This window comes from Leuresthes tenuis, unplaced genomic scaffold (genome assembly GCF_036924035.1).
Source record: "Leuresthes tenuis unplaced genomic scaffold, fLeuTen1.0.hap1 SCAF_2, whole genome shotgun sequence".
In the NCBI taxonomy this organism is placed as follows: domain Eukaryota; kingdom Metazoa; phylum Chordata; class Actinopteri; order Atheriniformes; family Atherinopsidae; genus Leuresthes; species Leuresthes tenuis.
This window is the reverse complement of record NW_027325356.1, coordinates 23,421,714-23,441,306: the sequence shown is the minus strand read 5'-3', so window position 1 is coordinate 23,441,306 and position 19,593 is coordinate 23,421,714. Positions and strand designations below refer to the sequence as shown.

Sequence of the window (19,593 nt, the reverse complement as noted above, 5' to 3'; positions counted from 1 at the left end):
CATATATAGAGAAGACATTCACCACACATGCTTGTAAAATTGATAAACACTCTGCAAGCTGGGGTCATAAAGAATGGTCTGCCTTTTAAAAGAGCTTCTTAGGGATGAAGTGGGGATATCTGCCTTAGCAGGCGGAAGGCCCTATGGATCGGCTGGAAGGAGCAAGGAAGAGATGCTCGCTTGGTGGTGATATTGGAATATATTGTGCGGTGAGGCAGGGTGTCTGCACTGCGGTTTCACCTCTGCAACCTCCCGTCCATTGTTCAAGACTATTATCAACTGTTAAATTATTCAGATGATATTTACCAGGGCCAATTATACAGGGCTATGTCCTGCAGAGAAAATGGCCAAAGTGTTTTACCGTTGCACTCACATGCAGAGGAGTTTGCTGCTGAGGGTGTTCAAGTGGGGGGTTGAAACATTTGGTTGTTTCTTCTTAGTGTTGTTATAAATCGTATAAATCAATTCGCTTTGGTCACCAAAGCATTTCAATTATGAACTTTCTCTAACTCTATCTTTATTGGTGTCATACAGCAATGCAAACACACCCTGCGCTCACAAAAAAAGGATTTGTCTTCACGTTTTTTTTCACTTCTTTTCACACAAAAGCAGACAGTGATGATGCACTATCACACAAAAGGTGGAGAGGCTTGTCTGAGGCACCATGCAGTTCAGCTCAGGGTAAATGCCTACATTTATCCCTTCACACCCATCACCTTCATCACAGAGAACAGATTTGGTGTCATCACTTCGTCTCAACGTGTCTTTGATATGCAGCACAGACTGCTGGGGCAAACAACTCATGACCCCCTTTTGTCTTCCCCTTTCTGCTCTCAAATTTAGCTCACTTTACCAAAATAAACATATGAAAAGTGCACGTTTTAAAACATCATTGAGTTCATTCTTCTTCATCTGTGTGTTGGAGACACAATAACATGCTGTTTCTAGTTTGTGTCTTTTCATCAATTCAGCAACTAAATAATGAGAAATGTGCTCTTTCACATGCAGAAACGACAGAAACTATATTCAATATACTAAACCATTAGAAAACAAGTTAACATATAAAACCTTAACAATAATGTGGGTTTAATAGCAAAAAAACAATTTAAAGAATACGTCAAACCAGGCTTTTGAAAAGTGTCCATTATTTTTTACCTTTAAAGTAATCATGTTGACTAAATGTTAAACTTGGGACATTTCAGCAGTCTAGGCTTTTAAATGCGAAACCCGTGTACTATTACATGTCCTTGTGATCTCCAAGCGCAATTAGAAACAACTTACTAAATCAAACGTGTTGCCGTGCGTGTGTGCGCAGGTTTTTACTTACTTTGTGAAGGTCGAGGTCAAGCTGAGGTAACGGTAGCGGTGATAATCCACACCAAATAGTTTCTTAACAGGTTTTTTTATATAGTCTCAATCCCCATCGTTAAGGAAAACAAGAATAAAACCTTTGTTCTGTTATTCCTCTTTTCTCTTCTTTTCTAGTTTTAAATACTGAGAAGAAAGAAGGACAGTCTTTACGCATAAGAAAATGTTAAGTTCTCCTTTGGGTGTTCAGATAGGGTCCAGGTTTAATAAATTAGGCTGTGAGGTATTCTTATAGTTATGTCAATAAAAGAGGAAATAAAACCAAAGCCGAGGCTCTTGAGTCCTTAAACAAACGAATGTCTTTGGTTTTGTTGTCGAGTTTTTTCAATTTTTTTTAAAGCAAACAGTTTCTTGCGTTGACAATATAACTAATTCAGAACTTGTCCCAGTCATGTAAATCCGCTCTCATGCACATTTTAACCATCCCAGAGAGAAGAAACAATAGGGTGCAGTTTCAACTGCCAAAAAAAAAAAAAAAAATTATAATGAAATTAAAAGCAAATAAATAAACGCGCCTCCTTTCTCTTTTCTTTTTAAGCAAACACAGCTACTGGTTCGTTAATGGTACTCTTCTTAAGTCCCGAAATCCTCGCCTTGTAAAACCAAATTGTCAGGATGCGGATCCTCCGGGCTGCAGGGTGCGTCTGTAATTCCTCTTGTGGCAAGTTTAAAACCGTCCTCTTTTAGTTCACAGTTTAACCAGTCCGTGGTGACAGGACCAACTTCTCATACATCCGACGAGATAAATGAATCTTCTCTCTTGTTGTGTTTCTTATCAGCCTGCGGACCGGCTGCTCCACCTCCACGTTTCTGTGTTGTGTCTTGTTCTCCTCCGACGCACTGATCCTCCGTCGAGCTGCACTCAGATGTTTGTGGTATTAATAATTCACTTCTCCCAAAGAAAAAAAAATCTGAAAGAGCGCAGCACATCCACAGGTTCTTTAACCGTAAGTTCACAATTTGAGGGGTATCCGGACTTGTTTTGTCCTCAGTGATGAGTGGAGCTGGCGGGCCCACTGTGCGCAGTAACCGCGGCGCTCTCCACCTCCTCCTCGCTCTGTGTTCTCGCTGGAGCCTTCTGTCTGCGTTTAAACACCATCTGGAGCTCCTAACCCCTCTCTCTCTCCCTCTCTGTCTCTCTCAGTCTCTCTCTCTCGGGTACCATCCGAATCAAGAACTGGCAGCTATTGTATAGGTATCCTTTCTAAGCTGAAAAAGATTCAAAGTGAAGAGAGCAGACTCCAAATTGACGCAAATCTTCCAAAATTAGTCTGACTTTTCTACAATATGTCAGTAGCATGGACGCCTGAGTAATTCAATCTCAAAAAGGTGACTTTTCAAAAGTGTTTTTATGGTAATAATACAACAAAATCACGGGTTAAGTAATCTAAACTATATTCTTTAAGTGTAATATATGACTTGCATGCATTGCCAAAAGCAAATAGCCCCCGACCGAATTGTTTCAGATATCATACATCTCCAATCAAAAAGCAAGGAGTGCAGAGGGGGAACTCGGTTGTTTTAGTGTCTGCCCGTGGGGGGCGCTGTTTCCTCATTTCAGGACGACGAGGACAACAGGGACTGAAGCACCCTGCAGACTTTATTTATCTTATTCAACACTTTAACAACGGCTTTTTTGAGAGCTGAGTAAACGCAAAAGAATTTCTGTCGGCATGCGAACATACACCAGTAAGTACTGCATAGCTTGTAAAACTGACAGTTTTCTCAGATGCCATAAACATTCAGGTTGGCTGATGTGAAGATGGACAGATGGAGGATGTGTCTGCGTTGTAAATAGTGCTCTCCTATCAACGCCAATAATTTCCTATTGTTATTATCATGCTTCTGCTTCTGTCTTGCTTGTTTTAATTTCAGCCATTGTGTTGTACAGTACACCAGCAACATTTATATTTCCATGTTATTACCTCATGTTTAACTGACTGCCTCAACATTGTAGTTTTTTTAAGACGACAATGTAACATCTTGTCAGGGACACAGCTTAGACTCAATAACAACAGTGTCAATTTTCCAACCTGACAAATTTTCTACTGATTATTGAATGAACTGATTATTGGGTTTGAAAAAAAGCATGGAACAAATTTTCAGAGGCAAGGGAACGTCTGTAATTCATTTCCGAAACTCAAAGTACCTCAAATGATTGTGTTTAAAACAGATAAAGATTGCAAAAATCTTTGCTTTTGAAACATTAGATTTTGGATTTGGATGGATTTTGTTGTTTCTTTTGATCAAGTTTTTGATTAGATGACAACAAATTGTTCCAGCTCAGCGGACACATTTGCAGAAAAAAAAGTCTTTAATGTGTACCAGCGCTAAATAGATAAACAAATGAATGATCTAGATAAACAAATACACAAAGACAGACAGAGAACAGAGCAGGTACAGTACATCTGCTGCCTCTGTAGTGAGAATCCTCCACCTGTCCACACTGGTCTGTTAGTCCCTTTGCCCCACCCACCTGCCCACTCTCTTAGCACACACACACACACACACACACACTCACACACACAGCCACAGAGGGGGACAGAAGACAAAGCTGACACCCTCCTGACCCCACCTGTGTCTACAGAACAAACAGAACCAGCTTGTAAAGTACACACCGACAGCTGCTGAGCCCCAACACCAGTCACACCAGCCTTCATATAACACAAACGCTGCCTTCATGTTAAAGTGTGGGGACTTTTGAAAAATGCTCCATCACTGATTAAATAATTATTTACGATGTTATGCAAGGGGAAGCCCCAGTTCTCTATGACTGGAACCTAACAGTTTTGTGTGTGACCAATGAGAAGAAATGCCTTTGGGTATTGTGAAGTTCAGTCCAGATGTTTTTGCTCAAATTGAAAAATCTGATTTTGTGTAAAAGCTGGATGAGCACATTTAGAAAATCAGGTGCCCCAGCTCTCTACCCCTGCATTGCTGTGTATGTGTGTCTCCTTAGTATGGAAGAGAAGTTGGCTTGTTTTCTCAATGTGCAGAATACTGAACATGGTAGAGGTGTGTGTGTATGTGCATGTGCATGTGCATGTGCGTGTCTGTGTGTGTGTGTGGCCTTGACTGACAGAAAGGTTGGCAATGAGGGCTGCATCCAAAGAAAGGATTCCTGTCAAGGTGACAGCTCCAAGATTGACAGGAAGCTATTCTCTGAGGGAACGGAGTCAGTCAACCTGTCAGCCTCCCTGTACGACAGCCTCTCTCCTCTTAATTTGGCCTTTTGTTGAGTGGTCACCAGGTTAGCTCCGACGCTTCATGTGGCCAGCCTGATAAACTGCACAATAAAACACGCACACAAGGTGGAAACTTGCCTCAATGAACCCTCTGTACTATAATACTGTGACTGGAAGTCCCTCTGATGGCATTAATGACAAAGACAGCTTTGTCTCTCGTTCTTTTCATTCCTCTATCTCTCTATCACCTCACAAACAGCCCCTCTCCTGCTCTGGACTTTATTACATTGACAGCATCTCTTGAATGGTCTCGCACTCGCTGAGACACAAGAAGTGAGTTTGGTCATTGTGCTGCTTTGGAAATTACTATTTCTGTCTCTTCGTGTATATGCGAGTCGGAGTAAAAGCAAGTGAGAAAGAGAGAAGTTTGCTGCATTTGCTCCGATCACACATTGTAAATCCTTTCCTATAGTGGCAGTCAAAGGCTAGTGTGTTGAAAGGAGATAAGGCCCTGAGCTGACTGAAAGGAACGCTAGACCCATTGTGTTCCCGCGCTCTTCTCTCCTCTGCTATCCTGTCCTCACTTGCTCACATTCTACACATCACACTTTTATGAAGCTGCGGTTAATGCTGAAAATGTATGGTCCAGAAGTATATTTCATGACATCAAAAAAGAACAAAAAAAACTGCTGATGCTAATTATTTTGGTTTGAGTTGAGACATTACCTTCTGAGTCACCTCCCTAAATATGAGTTTTGCAATTTGAGCTCTGTTTTCTCCGATAGCCCACTTAAGAGGATGTTGGTCTCTCAATTTGTGTGTTAACATCTTTAATGTGCCATGTCCTAAACTGCTCCCTTATATCATGAAAGACGGCGAGACAGAAAGAGGGGATTTTTTTTCTGTGATATGGCGTGGTGTAACGGATCATTGACCCACCCACTCAAGCACACACGCTGGAATGCTGCTTTTACAAATTGCACTCATAGACCCCCTGACATTTTGTTTGAAATTGAGCATTAAAGTGTCAGCTGTTTGAATCATCCAGACATGATAGGAATTCAAAATTCATGCACATGAATACAATAATTTCCTTCTAGATACTTCGCATTACTGTAGATTACCAGCATGTCCAGTATGGCCATATAATTTTCCACGCTATGTACTTTTCAAATATTGAAACATTGCAATGTGTGCATGACATAATTGTCATAAATATTTAATACGCTTAAGGGTATTCATTTCTGAGCCAAGAGAAACATTGCCTCATTGCCCATCTCTTATTTATTGAGAGATGAATATACACAGATAATGATGTTAAAATTGCTGTGAAATTTTACTCAAATTCTTTTATTATACATAGGCATCCATAGTAGTACTGAATACTCACTCTGATGAGATTGCTTGTGTAGGAGGATCTCAGAATGACTTTTATATTGGAACAAACATTTAGATGTGTGCACAAATGGTGTGCAATAGTAGTGCATGGATCTGTGTTGCTGACCAGTCAAGGTGGCAAAGTAAGACCTCTGAGCACATGGTTACATCTGAACTACACATGTGCAAACTGATGAGGAGGAAGCTGCACCTGATAACATCAAGTGTTGACTCAAGAACAGGATATGCAGCCAAAGTGGATAAAGAAACGGACGGTACAAATGTGAGCCATTCTCATTTTAAGCAATAGCTCTCCCGGCTTTTCTAAAGGTCTTTCAGAGTTTTTCTTTGGTAAATTTTCACCTATTTTCAGTTCAGTCCTTGCATCTGACCATTTTCAAAGGAACGTGTTTCTTGTTTGTTAAGCCATTTAACGCATAGAACAACATTGACTTGAACACTGACACTTATGAAATAACATTGACCTATGAATCATTCCAAGCTTTGTGTCTCCACTTTTTTAAATTGTATCAATAGGTACTTTGTTACCAGCAGCTTGTGATGAAGACACAAAATTTGGTCCCACTTTCTTCAAAAGCTATTAGCTGAAAACTTGGTATATCTCAACATGGTGAGAGTGAATTGTGTCCTTCAAACATTTTAAGAGGAACTTGAAAAGGACTAAATAATAGTATATACTGTATTATAATAATATACATGTATATGAATATACTCGTGTGCGTGTGTATGTGAGTGCTTGTGTGTATAGACAGTTGGTGGTGCTGGCAGTGAAGATAGTGAGCAGAGGAGGATGAGGCACTGTATCAATTTGTGAACATCTGTTTCTCATAGAAACCACAAAGCTGGTGCTGAGGAAATAAAGAGGATAACTGCTCGCTCTCTTTCTCTCTTTCTATCACACACGCACACACACCAGCACACATCTCATCACCAGCTTGTCTTTCCAAACACACACACGGCCCTCACCTTTCCCCACGGCTTATTTATTCAATATTTGACCTCTTCTTGCATCATCACCAACAAATATAAATGATCATATTTTTGAGGATTTTTCCACATTTACTTGCAACCATCTGAGCCAGTGATGTAACTATAAGGCAACGGGTCAGTGAAAAAGTGGACAGTGCATTTAATAGGTTTGAAATATTTTGTTGGAGAAAGCGTCTCATTTTGTTTTGTCACTCTGATCTTGATAACATTATTCGTCAGGCAACTGCTGAGACAGTGATGTGGTAAAACTTCAAGATAAACCACTAAAAGAAGAATAAAACAACATTATACACAGTTATAGAACTATTTTAATCCCACTAAACAACAGCACTGACAGCTATGCCAAACCCAGATTCATGAAATAATACCATATGAGCTTAAATATAATATTTTATGATATTTTTTGGTTGTTGAAGAATATAACCTCTAATTCAAAGAGCTTAGTCAGATCCTGTTTGAAAGGGGTTCCAGGTATTAAACTCTTACAGGCTCATCTCGAGAGTCATTGAAGTCACATGTGTGTCATTGACCCACTAGACCATGTGGGCATTTACAGTAATTTATATTTTATGTCAATATGTCATTTATCAGTCAAAATATGTGAGAAGGTGTGTAAAGAAAGGAAAAAGTCTGAGATTGATGGGTAGTACCATGGGCCATACTGTCTTTAGAAAGCAAGCAGACTGCTGAAACTTGGCCAAAGGAGCTGGCTCTCCTGTGCCTGTGCAGTGGTTGTTTTTGCCTCTCCTCCTCCCCATCTACATGTTTTATCCTCCATTTAGTGTTGCTGCACTTGAAATTTTGCTGTGATGTTGCCAAAAAACACCCCCTTCGGTATTGTTTTATCGCTTTCGTTGGATGTAGTGATTTTTTTAAAATTATTTTCATTTCAAGGTTTAGCAAATGCATATTTAACTAATTGTGATTAGTTTAAACTTGGAGAAGTTAAAAGATTAAAAGCCAGGGTTTCAGATCATTTTTATTTTCTAAAGTCTATTTTGCATGACTAATTGTGCTTGTTGATGCATCATAGTATCATCAACATGGGAAAAGTGTTTAAGTTATTTGTATATGTATCTATCCTGGCAGCATGTCTCTTTTAGTCAGGAAAAATTGTAAAGAATATCCTATTCATATCTATAGAGGATTAGGATTGGCACAAAATTATTAAGTCTATCATACAGCAGACATGAGCCAAGGCTTTGTTAGGGATTCTCTGCACCTTTTCCATCAAAGTCCCTTGATTTAGTCCTTGCTGCCTTTCTTCCTCTTTCCATCTCTCTCATTGCCTTACAGGCTCTATCTGGGCCTGCTGTGAGGCTGTGCTAGTGCTGGGTGACAGTTCCTTATTGTAGAGAATCTGCATGAGTGTGTGTGTGTACGGGTGTGTGTGTGTGTTTGTGAATGTGTGTGAGTCTGTATGCTGTATGCGGCTGATAAGACCCAGGGAGAAGAGCCAGCATGCCGACATATTCTTGCCACCGCAGTTATCGCCCGTCGCAGCTGTGCCTGAGCTCTGCGACATCTGCTCCCTCACAGGAAGCCTATGCTGCAGCTCACAACACCTCATACAAACACGCAAACACACGTGCACAAACTTTGCTGCTGCTTCTCCATACCGTGTGAACACACTGCTGGACTGTACACCCACATACACACAAATGTGTAGACATCAGGCAAACTACTTGAGACAAAGGGATGTGTTCACAGTTCTAAATGGCACATTTTGATTTCCTTAGCGCATGTGTGTGTGTGTGATGAATTGGTTGGAGCACCAACACCACAGTTCTACTGGGTTTTTATCACAGAATTACAGGGTGTATGCTTATGACTAAGCCTAATTATAGAGGCCTTATCATTGCAACGTTCACAAAGCTCATTACTGCCAAGAGACGGCATGCGCTGCAGGTAATTCACTACATTGGGTATTAGTCCTCACAGTGGCTTACCGTTTCTACATATTTAGAGTACTATAAAATTAGTCTTTTAAAGTCTGATTGTTAATACATCTCTCTCTCAAAACCTTTACGGATCTAAGTCTGTCTTTCATTTTTACCTGAAGGCACTGCTTTAGTGTTTTCAGTTCTTTATGAATCAGTTACAGTTCATCTTTTTTTTTCTTTTGTTCCTGGGTGCCTTTTAAGTAACCCTCATCTGTCCACAGAATGCTCACCATTAAGTATCAATGTCATTCATCGTGATGCACCGTCACTGACCTGTGCAGTATGAAGCCATTGAGTCTCCAGAATCTGGTACTATTCCCTGTTGTTGTGTGGGGAAGCCCAGAGGAAGACCACCCCCACCCCCGATTCTCTCAAAATCCCTTTCCCTTTCCTTTCTAGTGCCACAGGACAAATGTGCTCTTCTGAGCTTGTTAGCATAATTATAACTTCATTTGTACTTGACAGTCCATATGAAGATATCACAATAAGAGCATGTTATTAATAAAAAAATTAACCTCAATGGAAATTTAGTTGCGATGTCCTGATTTAACTTCAGCTGATCACTCTTAGCAAAAAAAATTTATTTAGCTGGTACTGTTTAATGTCATTCATCCCATCAAAACCTTTGCTTCAATCATCACATAACAGGTCTACTAGAAAGATGTAAAAACCTCACGTTGCCCTTAAAGCATGCGGCGCAAAGTCAACACAAACTGATTATCCGTCAATCACGTCAGCTTAATGAGCAGACCTGACAGCTGTGGGACCCTCCATCACTCATCACGGTTTACAATCTGCCAAAGATTTCATAAAACAGGTCCTGTAAGATGATGAGCTTTCCTACCTTCTCTACATTTGTAAAGGCTGCTGGCCACCAGGTTGTGATCAAGGCTTCCGGGCTGGAATCTGTGGGCAGTGTATTTCTCCCTCAGCTCCCGGTGGCTGATCAGTGTAACCGTGGGGACACGTGGCGCAAATGAGGACGACGACCCAGTTCTCAAGTTATCCCTCTTCTGGCATTCCAAATGGACCTCAGCAGACATATTGGAACTTTCTGGATTCTTTGGAAGGTGAAAGGTTTTGAGATGTACAAACTTGGAGCCCGTAGGTCCAAATGGGTTAGCAGCAGAGAGTTAACACTAAATTACTATTAGTTTAAAATTATTAGGTTTTCTTGCTTAATGTTCTCCGTTAAGAACTTTGACAGGGGTAGTCCTTGTTTTTCTTCATCATTTTCTCCAACTTTGCCTTCAAGGCCCCAGTCGACCATTATGGGACCTACTAAATTGCCATGCAAGGACAAGGTCGTAGCTGTGCCTGAAGCTCCAAACGGTGAAATAAAAAGAAACAGTTAGAGGTATTTCCTTATCTTTCCTTCACGTCCTCCCAGAAGACGCTTACCCTGGTTGTATTAGTCCTGAAAGCTCCAGGTAGTTTCCTTGTCTAGATACAACTTTACATTAGAAAGACATATAATAGCTGGAAGTCACTGTATCCATGGCTAACAGTCTTTCTCCTAAGACTTTTTAGCAGTTTCCTTTAGGTGAACATCTTGCCTGTAAATCTCCTTTTCTTTCTTCTTTTCTGTTGACCACGTTCATCGGATCTGTCTCCTCTCCTTTACTGCAAACTGTGTGTGCAGCATTCAAGAGTGCGTATGAGTGAGCGAGTGTCAGTAGCAGGTCAGCTTGTCTTGTGGCTCTGGCTGAGGGGTTGTGCTCTCATTTGAACCCTCCTCCCGCCCTGCAGCTCAAAAGAGAAGTGTGTGGCCGAATGTTACAGTTTTTTGTGTGTTTTGTTTTCTGTGTTGCAGAGCTGCAGCCCCTGGGGAGGCCAGGTTGCAATGTTGCTTGCGGTGATAGCAGCAGACAACAGCAGGCAGCAGGACCTGGGCCTCCTTGTGGGCTTCCTCTGTCAGGAACCAGCTGTGTCGGCCAGCAGCCATTCCTTCCCCTCCTGCATCCTCCGTTTAAAGGTACCTCTCCTTGCCTGGTGTATACAAGTCTTTTTCCGTAGTCACTTTTTAAAACTCAGTCATCTTGCTCATCCATAAGATAATCTTTTGGGTTTGTGTGTTGTGTAGCTTGTCTTATGTAATGGAAAACCTGCTACTCCAAATGTATGCTTTTCTGAATTCTTGTCTTTCTTGTTAGTTTTCTTTCTTGCTTCAGTCTGTTTTCTTTCTCTTTTGTTTGCATGATAGTTCACAATAAAGTGCAATAGGAAGTACATTGACCGAGATCCCCTGACAAGGGTATTGTGGTTAAATGAATGAATGACTATGATAACCCAAGTGCATGACAAAAGTTTGCAAAACTTGTTAGAGAAACTGATCACGACAAAGCCATACATGCTAATGTCACTTGTTTCTGGTCTGAGGTGGCAAATAATAAACTCATGTGATTGATCAGTGTCTTCCTAGATATAATACAATATCCCAGATATTGCCAGAAAATTAATAAGTTCTCTCCATTTTCCTCTTCTGGATGTCAACCACACTTATTTTCCCTTTTCTCTTTGAGTGTTTCAGGTTAGGACGAACTACTTCTCCTACTGAATTAGGATCATCAGAGGACCATCACCTCGCAACACAGCACAGAATAGGTTATTTGCTAGAAGTCAGTCAACAGAAATGTATCTGATTCGCATTTATTTTTTGTAACTTTTAAAACGATTGCCTCAGAATTTCTTAGCTATTGAATGGAAACTTAATAAAAGATTGCAAAAATGTATTCAATCTTGCAGTGCTTTTTGTGAAAAAAGAGGATGAAAAATGAAAAACAGTTCAGGATAAAATATTATAGCAGTTGAGAAGATGTCAAAACTCATATTCAGAAAACACTTTAAAAACAAGTTCAATTCTGCCAATGAACAAAAATAGAAATATCCTTACATATACTACACAAACTAGCTTTGTTCGAATTTGATTTAGACAGCCCCTCTTACCACCTCCAAGTTCTCATTCAATGAATTCTACATAAACTAAAAAGTTTTTACAGCTAGTTTCTTAGAGGAAAGAACACAACCATATAAACTATTAGATTTGGTAATATGTTGTTGTTAATGTAAGTCAATACTGTAGATTGTTGCTTGTCAGTAATTTGACATACTGCACTAAACCATATGGCTTGTGGCAAGTTACCTCTGAGCAGAGAAAAAGCAAGTAGGTCTGTTTAGGGAAAAAAGACAAATGCTAACAAGTTGCTATCACACATTTAGAGTCAAAGAAGCCAAAGTAAACAATGCTGAGCCTGAACAGCTGAGAGCAGCTCTCACATAAAACTCCTCCAACAGTGAAGTCGTCGCCTTCTTGACCTCTGACCCCCAAGGACCCATTTAACCCTAATGCTAACAGAGTGGCTTGTGCCTATGTGACAACAATGCTCCTCAACACTGCACATACACAAACAAACACGTGTAGTGCAATACATTTTTGTTGGTGCAAGTTGTGTGCCGATGGGAGAAGTGAGAGGGGATGTGAGTACACAGATGTGCCAAGTGCACGGCTGAAACCAACACACAGATGGCCATCGGCAGAGAGGAAGTGAGAGAAACTCATGTGGCTTTCTCTGTATTTGGGCGTGGAGGGACTGAGACAGAGAAGTGATTTCTCTATAAACCCACAGTGTGTGCAGCTTATGAAATTTAGGTGGTTTTTAGAATTTATTTTCATCTGTTACACCACTGGAATTTCCCACATTAAAATGGTTCATATCGAGGATATTTATATGTTATACAAAAGTCAATATGAATCTGAACTGCAAACGTGAAAGTGCATAATCTGTTTCATTTAGGAGTTATATTCCCACTGCAATTAATTAGATGTTTGGCTTTTCTTACATATAAGAAATAGCTATGTAAATACAGTAGTCAGGCAAATGAAAAAAAGATGCTCACTGCAAGATATGAAGCCCCATCAGAATGCAGGAGATGGTAGAATAAGGGAGGTAGAAACTGGTTGATCACAGAACAAATTATGGTGTTAGTTCGAGTAACTGCAAATGATAGTGACACAGAAAATGTTATTAATTATGTGAGCCATCAGTTTAAAGGACAGAAATGGCAACGAGTAGGGCTGAACTATTTTGAAGACTAATCAAAAAGACAAGATAGAGTAAAAGAACCAGATTTATGTAAAAAGTAAATTAACTTTTTACAAATCTGTTACTTTCACTCATAATCAGCTCTGAAATGAGGAGAATATAATTCTCCAGCAACAGCTGATTTAATCTTAACTCTTACTGAATGAAGAAAATCCATTCATGGACATTAGTTAATGTAAAGATAGATCTTTTAGATGTATATTTCTGCCTTTTTCTCATGTATCCCAACCTCCTCTCATGATACACACCTAAAGACACACACACACACGCACACAATTTTCTGTGTTACCTGTTATAGAAGCCTTTGCTCTCTTGCCCTCCTCCCCTCCCCTCAGATGTTGGCAGGTATAAAATGAGTTTTTGGGGAGAGAGAGATAATGATTCCCCCATAATCACCAGAGGCCAGCTCTGGTTCTGGCAGGTGCTATCACAGCAGCGACCCAGTGGTGCCTTCTCCCTTGAGATAAGGTCAGGGGGATGATGGGAGGGAGGAGGGTTGTGGGGAGGAGCAGAAGAGGAAAGGAGAACAGGGCAGAGGGGGGCAAAACGTGAGTTACAGGAGAGCAGCTAGCCTCGCCTTATCTCCCCCCAGCGGCTGCCGCTACTGGCTCCCAGATGCGGCAGTCCAGAGCAGCCGTGTCAGAGAGATCCCTCTATCAGCGACACACAGGCACCCCTCACCAAATAGAAACCCAGCAGGAGGACACACCAGGACTTCATTACCTCTTTAAAACTCCAATCAGCATGCAGGAGAGAAGCAAAATAATCTGCAACTTTGTTAGTGTATGAAAAATACTGAGGAAAGTCACACGAAACTACCATTTTTGTTTCCTGGCTAAGTTATTAATTGTCTTATTTCAATGCCAACACAATTTTCGCTGAAAGTTCCCTCGTCAAGTCGGTCAGACATGATGAGAAAACTTTTCACCTTGTGCAGCAAAAGTAGAGCATGTGAAAGTCAGTAGTGAGGTTAGCTGGCGTCTGTTGGTGAGAAGTTGCCATATGGTGAAGCATCTTACCCGCCTGTGGAACACCTGGCCACCTCTAAGTGGTTGAACTCTTCAACTCTGCAGCCGTTCTTTTAGCCTGCTGCAGCATTGTGCAACATTTATAAATTCTTGAGATTTTCTTTCAAACAGCTTGTTTATTTGTACACAGATGCTGGAAAACACAATTATGGAACAGCATGAAACAAAGAAAGTCTGCAATCAATGTGAAGACAAAATCTTACAGTTTATAAATTTTCATCTCAGTCATTTGAAGTATCACAAAGATATTGGCTATTATGCTTGTAAGCTCAAATAAGACTATAAAGTTGGTGCTTGTAAGGGCAGTGCATGAAACTTAAGCTATGCATTATGTTTACAAGAGTATCAGTGGTAACTTTTCGTACCAATGCCTCTCACTGTTAAAAGTTTAGGGGAATTCATTCATCCAACAGCATGGAGATGGACTTGAGAGTACCATGTCCTCCAAAAGGAAAACCCACAACAATTTTGGTCCTACACAAAAGCCAGAGTAAAACAAAGTATACACCAGCAGCCTCCCTCCATAAGTGGAAAAAGCAGTACCAGATAAAAAAGTCAGTCGAGGCTTGTTCACCTTCTCTCTGTGGTGTTTTTAGAAAACACACCTGTTTGGCACAGGCAGCGTCAGAAAAGCCTACAGATCTTAACAGAATTCTATAAGTTAAACCGTCCCCATCTGTCACAGTCGAGCTCCACACAGATGCACACTGAGCGCCTCCTCTTTCTTATCCTTCTTACAGCAGCCTTGGCACTCATTCAAGAACTGTCAAAGCACACCTGCTAAATTAAGCCGAGCCTCATGCTCACACAGACACAAGTTCGGAGCACACATTGTGTAAGCACATGTTGGACACAGATCCTGATATACAGTGTTACTGGTGGCATTGTTTTTCAGAAGTTTTTATGGGCTGTTTGGCTGGATATTTGTACATTGTGTTTATAATATAAGTTGAGTTGCCTCTCTAAGTAAAAACATCTGACAATTGATTAAAGAAGAAATTAACGGAAAATTGAACCATTTTACATTGACGTTGATATTATGTGACAGTCATGTCAGACATGGCAAATTTAATGCACCTTAGTCAAATATAAGTCCCTTATCTTTTTGCCCCAAACTCAAACATACTGATGCCAACCTGTCTTGACCCTACACACCCAGTCTCTCTCCTCTCTTGTGGCTTGTGGCATGCATGGCCACTGAACTGCTCTAAATAGGTGCAACTGTGAATTGGAGACAGATGGAAACGAAGGTTCCCTGCGGAGTGGTTCCCCTGCAGCTGTGCTGTGTACCCGGTGCCAGGGAGTGATGACAGCTCAGCAAGGGGGCACCCAGAGAAATAGAAGACAGCACCATGTCTGTCTTGCACACACTTGCAGACTGAGCAAAGGTGCAAAGAGGAAAGGTGTTAGCTCCAATACTAGCCTCCAGGAATGTGAAAGTAGAGATTTAAGTGAGGAGACAGGCGATAGACAGCTATAGACTTTTCCATAGCTCTATGGCAACCAAACAAGCATACACACTTACACATGCCTGAAGATTATTAGCCTACAGATCAACAACATATGATAAATTAGAGAGAGAGGGGAAATCTACAGTGTTGACGACTAAAGATTCTCCCATAGAGACCGTATCACTAACATCAATAAAAGTAGTACTGTATAAGATTTTCAAAGCAATTATTTTCAGCTCTACATAGCTGCTAAAACTCAAAGTTCGCTCAGTATTGGAAGCAATAGTTTGAAATTTCAGATAACATGCTGATTCTTGCTGATAATAACATGCATTTATCTACCATACTTAAGGACCGAACTTCTAATGGTTCAAGATGTTCATTCATTTCGAGAAAACACTAATAGAAACAGCATTTTGACAATCAAGTAGGCTTTTTATAATATTGTGTAAGGCTACAATAATTCTAGTAACCCAAATACACTATTTTTAATAATTTTCAAAAATACTATTTTCGATACCACTGTGGGAAAAATGACAAGAAAATTAAGAAAATTAAGAAGCATAAGAACCATAATATTTCATTTATGGGGCTGTATGCTTACCTGCAGCGGTGAGAAGATGACTCAGTTAGTATCAATACTTTCTAATCCGACACACATTTTTATTCTTGGTTTATATCTGAGTATTAAAGGGAAACTCCGGTAACTTCGCGAGTTATCTAAATAGCTTCCAAAGGACGCCGACTTTCGCCAAACTGTTCTCTGTGAGTAGATAAACGTATTTCATGCCAGAAATAAGGTCTAGGTTTAAAAATACCGGAGTTCTCCTTTACGTCTTTTTTTTCGACTTTTTCAATACAACCCTTGCATCATGTTAAAGTTTAGAGCAGCTGAGGCAAAGTGTATGTAACAAGATAGGATTTCATCTTCTGGCTTGAGTTGTGATGGTTTAAGGCAGATTTACACTGATCAGCCAAAATCAAGTCCACCTTCATGCTGCCAAAACAACTCTAACTCATTGGAGGCACTGACACATAACTCTCGAGGTGTTATGTGAGGTCTGGTGGCCAGAAGTGGGTGGCTGATTTTGTGGGTTTGATGCGTTGTGTGGTGTGGCCTAAATGGAGGTTCATGCTTGTTAAGACACATCCCATGTGTATGTATACACATATATATATATATATTTGTGTGTGTGTTTTTGTGCATATTGCCTCTTTTTCCAATAGATAAATAATTGATAAAACTGTAACAAATTGAATTGTCAAAGAGATACTTTAATTAGGCCACTGACAACATGAAACAGATTTTCTAGAATCAGTGTGTGATTTGTCAACTCTGAGTACATTTCCAGACCTCGAAATGTTACACAGTGAAACTTTAACCAAGTATTTGTGTTGTAACAAATGTCAATCTTCTCCAAATATATACCTTGACAGTTAGGGTCTTGATAATGCAATACTCACACCACTACTGATCATTTTCAGTTTTTTTATTGATCGGAGGTTACAAAAGTAGGAGACAGTGCAAATTCACAAAACGGAAGGGTTTTTTCTTGCTTTCACTATCTGGCAAGCGTGGCTGATAATGCACTTAAATTTACCTCCACACTGTTTTCATCTTAAAGCAATAGTAGTTTCTGCTTTCCAACAACCAGACTTAATTTACATGTGGTAAAGTCGACGCTCTTGGACCTGTAAAACAGCATCATATGGAACAGGAATTCTGGGTGCTTTGGCCAAGGTGTGTGCACGAGTGAGGACAAAAGAGAGCACCAGACCTTCAGAATTTACCTGCAGCTAATTAGCCTTGTCTAGTGGTCTGACATATTGTGCTCAGGGTCATGTATATTTCATGAGCAGCGGCTTCTTGTAAAGGTCATTGTGGAATTTTCAAATGAAGAGACACCTGCTTTATTCATCACATGTAATTGTAGGATTTAGCAACACTTTGCTGAAGTTTCAACTGTCTCTGGCATAGAAATACAACACAACTTGACTGAACAGAACATTAGTTGGCAATCATATTTTACAAAGAACGATAAGTAATATTACATTAGTGGGTTCATCAGAGCAGTGTTTTTCATTGTTCACCTACTGTACATTTATGTTACGTATATGCTACTTTACTGAGAAAAGAAATAGGAGAGGATTGGCCTGAGATGTGTGAGTGTTGGGGTGCTCCTCCTCATTAAAGCTATATTTTACAAAAAGATGGGAGTCAAGGGAGTGTTTCTATTTGATCTGCTTTACATAAACCAATTCAATCTAACCCATCTTGTGAGAAAAAATCAATTAGATTCTCTATAATTGGACTGACAGTGCACTCCAAAGTAGAAGAGTGATCAATATTAAAGATGAAAAATTAAGCCAAAGGCCATCTCACTCTATTGATTTGCACTGAGAGGACAGCGGGTCGAGATATCGCCACATAGGAATATGAACCATTCAGCTCCATAATGCTTTTATTGTCTAAATATTGAAATTAATCCACTACAAATGAAGATGGGCTGACAGGGACAATTTTAGGTCTGCTGATCCGTAAACAGATCTGGATCAAATAGTATTTTAAAATGCTTTTATATGTTTTGTTTTGTCTTAAAGCCCTTTTAATCACATTGAAACACATCAGATGCAACCTTTCAGTTTGGTAAAACTCATTGTACAGTGGAAACTCGTAACAAAATGAACCTTTTTATCTTCTCAGAATGCATTTTGATTTTACTTTCCCTGCACAGTTTACAGTATTCAGGATCAGTATCCATAGGTGCAGGTGTGAGTGTGCATAGTTGCTTGTCTCTCTGTTAAAGGGGACCTCCGGTATTTTTAAACCTGGACCTTATTTCTGGCATGAAATACGTTTATCTACTCACCAAGAACAGTTTGGCAAAAGTCGTCGTCCTTCAGAAGCTATTTAGATAACTTGCAATCCATATAACGGAGTGAACGGGGCAAAAATGATGCAGCCTCTAAATAAGGCATTATCTGTCTTTATTTCACCAATACTTTAAGACGAATGAATAAACAAATGTGTACTACAGCTCTGTTAGCTCAAAGGTGCTATTATGTGGCAATTTTTGGCTATAGGAGAGCTAACACAGGGATTTCTACACAGGCACTCTACTGGGACCACTTCATGGAGTGGCAACCTATCTAGGGTGTACCCTACCTCTCACCCATTGATAGCTTGGATAGGCTCTCCCACCTACTGTACTGGCGTACCTTTGAGAATATTTGGGACAATGCATAAACATGAATTCACATGATTTCACAGAATCTTTACAAACCAGGGCAGATGACAATTTTCATTTCAAACTGACGCCTACCATAATGTCCCACGCTGATTTCTATAAATGTTAAACACACCATGGAGACAAAAACAAATAATTCAGGTCTATATAGGAATATAGCAAGGACATTTTGTTAAGAAGAATGTTAAGTTGCATCATTTTATGTGCATCATTTTATGTGTCTGTGTGTGTGTGCACACGCGCGCGCGCGTGTGAGAGTATGTGCGTGCATGTGCATGTGCGTGTGTGTGTGTGTGTGTGTGTGTGTGTGATGAGCCCTGTGTCCTCACTGCTGTATAACAGGACTGTAATGTTGCTCATGCCCCCCCCCCCACACCTTGGCTCCAAAAGCTGGCAGATGGATAGACAGACAGATGTGTACTAATCAGCAGACAGCTGGACTGACCAACCATCAAAAGGCAGACAGCTGTTTAGATAGTTAAGACTACAAATTGAAACTTCTTTTCTTGGTTGCAGAGGACAAAAAACATGAAAACAAACATATCGTGATATATCCCAGAATGTTACATTATATAAAGTCATGACTCTTTGGCTGTATTGAGGTTAAATCCATGTAAAAAGGGAAGAAGTGATCTCACTGGGTCTCATGCAATTGCATACATTACAAAAATGTCCCATTAACAAAAAGCAAGAGACCACAAGAGGATTAAACTGGATTAAACCTCATAAAAGGAAAAGCAGTCAGATCTCAAAGCGCTCCATCCTATGCAGTATGTAGCAAAGGTAAATATGGATGATGAGACTTTCATTTAGATTATACCAATTTCTTTGCATTATCAGCTGAGATGTTTGCCTTTACTTTGTTTTAAATTTTCAATG

The 19,593-nt window shown here is 40.1% G+C and overlaps 1 protein-coding gene across 3 annotated transcripts in view; it reads right to left on the bottom strand.

The window, feature by feature from the left end:
- Positions 1–9,927, bottom strand: part of cbfa2t3 (CBFA2/RUNX1 partner transcriptional co-repressor 3) — a 41,863-nt gene extending 31,936 nt beyond the window's left edge. For 2 of the 3 annotated variants that reach the window (XM_072380730.1, XM_072380731.1), the window contains exon 1: positions 9,729–9,927. In XM_072380730.1, coding sequence (XP_072236831.1) covers positions 9,729–9,927 — 199 coding nt within the window. Of the gene's footprint in view, positions 1–1,327; positions 2,650–9,728 lie in introns of those variants that run through there. The other variant, XM_072380732.1, reaches the window with a different exon arrangement.
- Between the last annotated feature and the right edge of the window lie 9,666 nt (positions 9,928–19,593).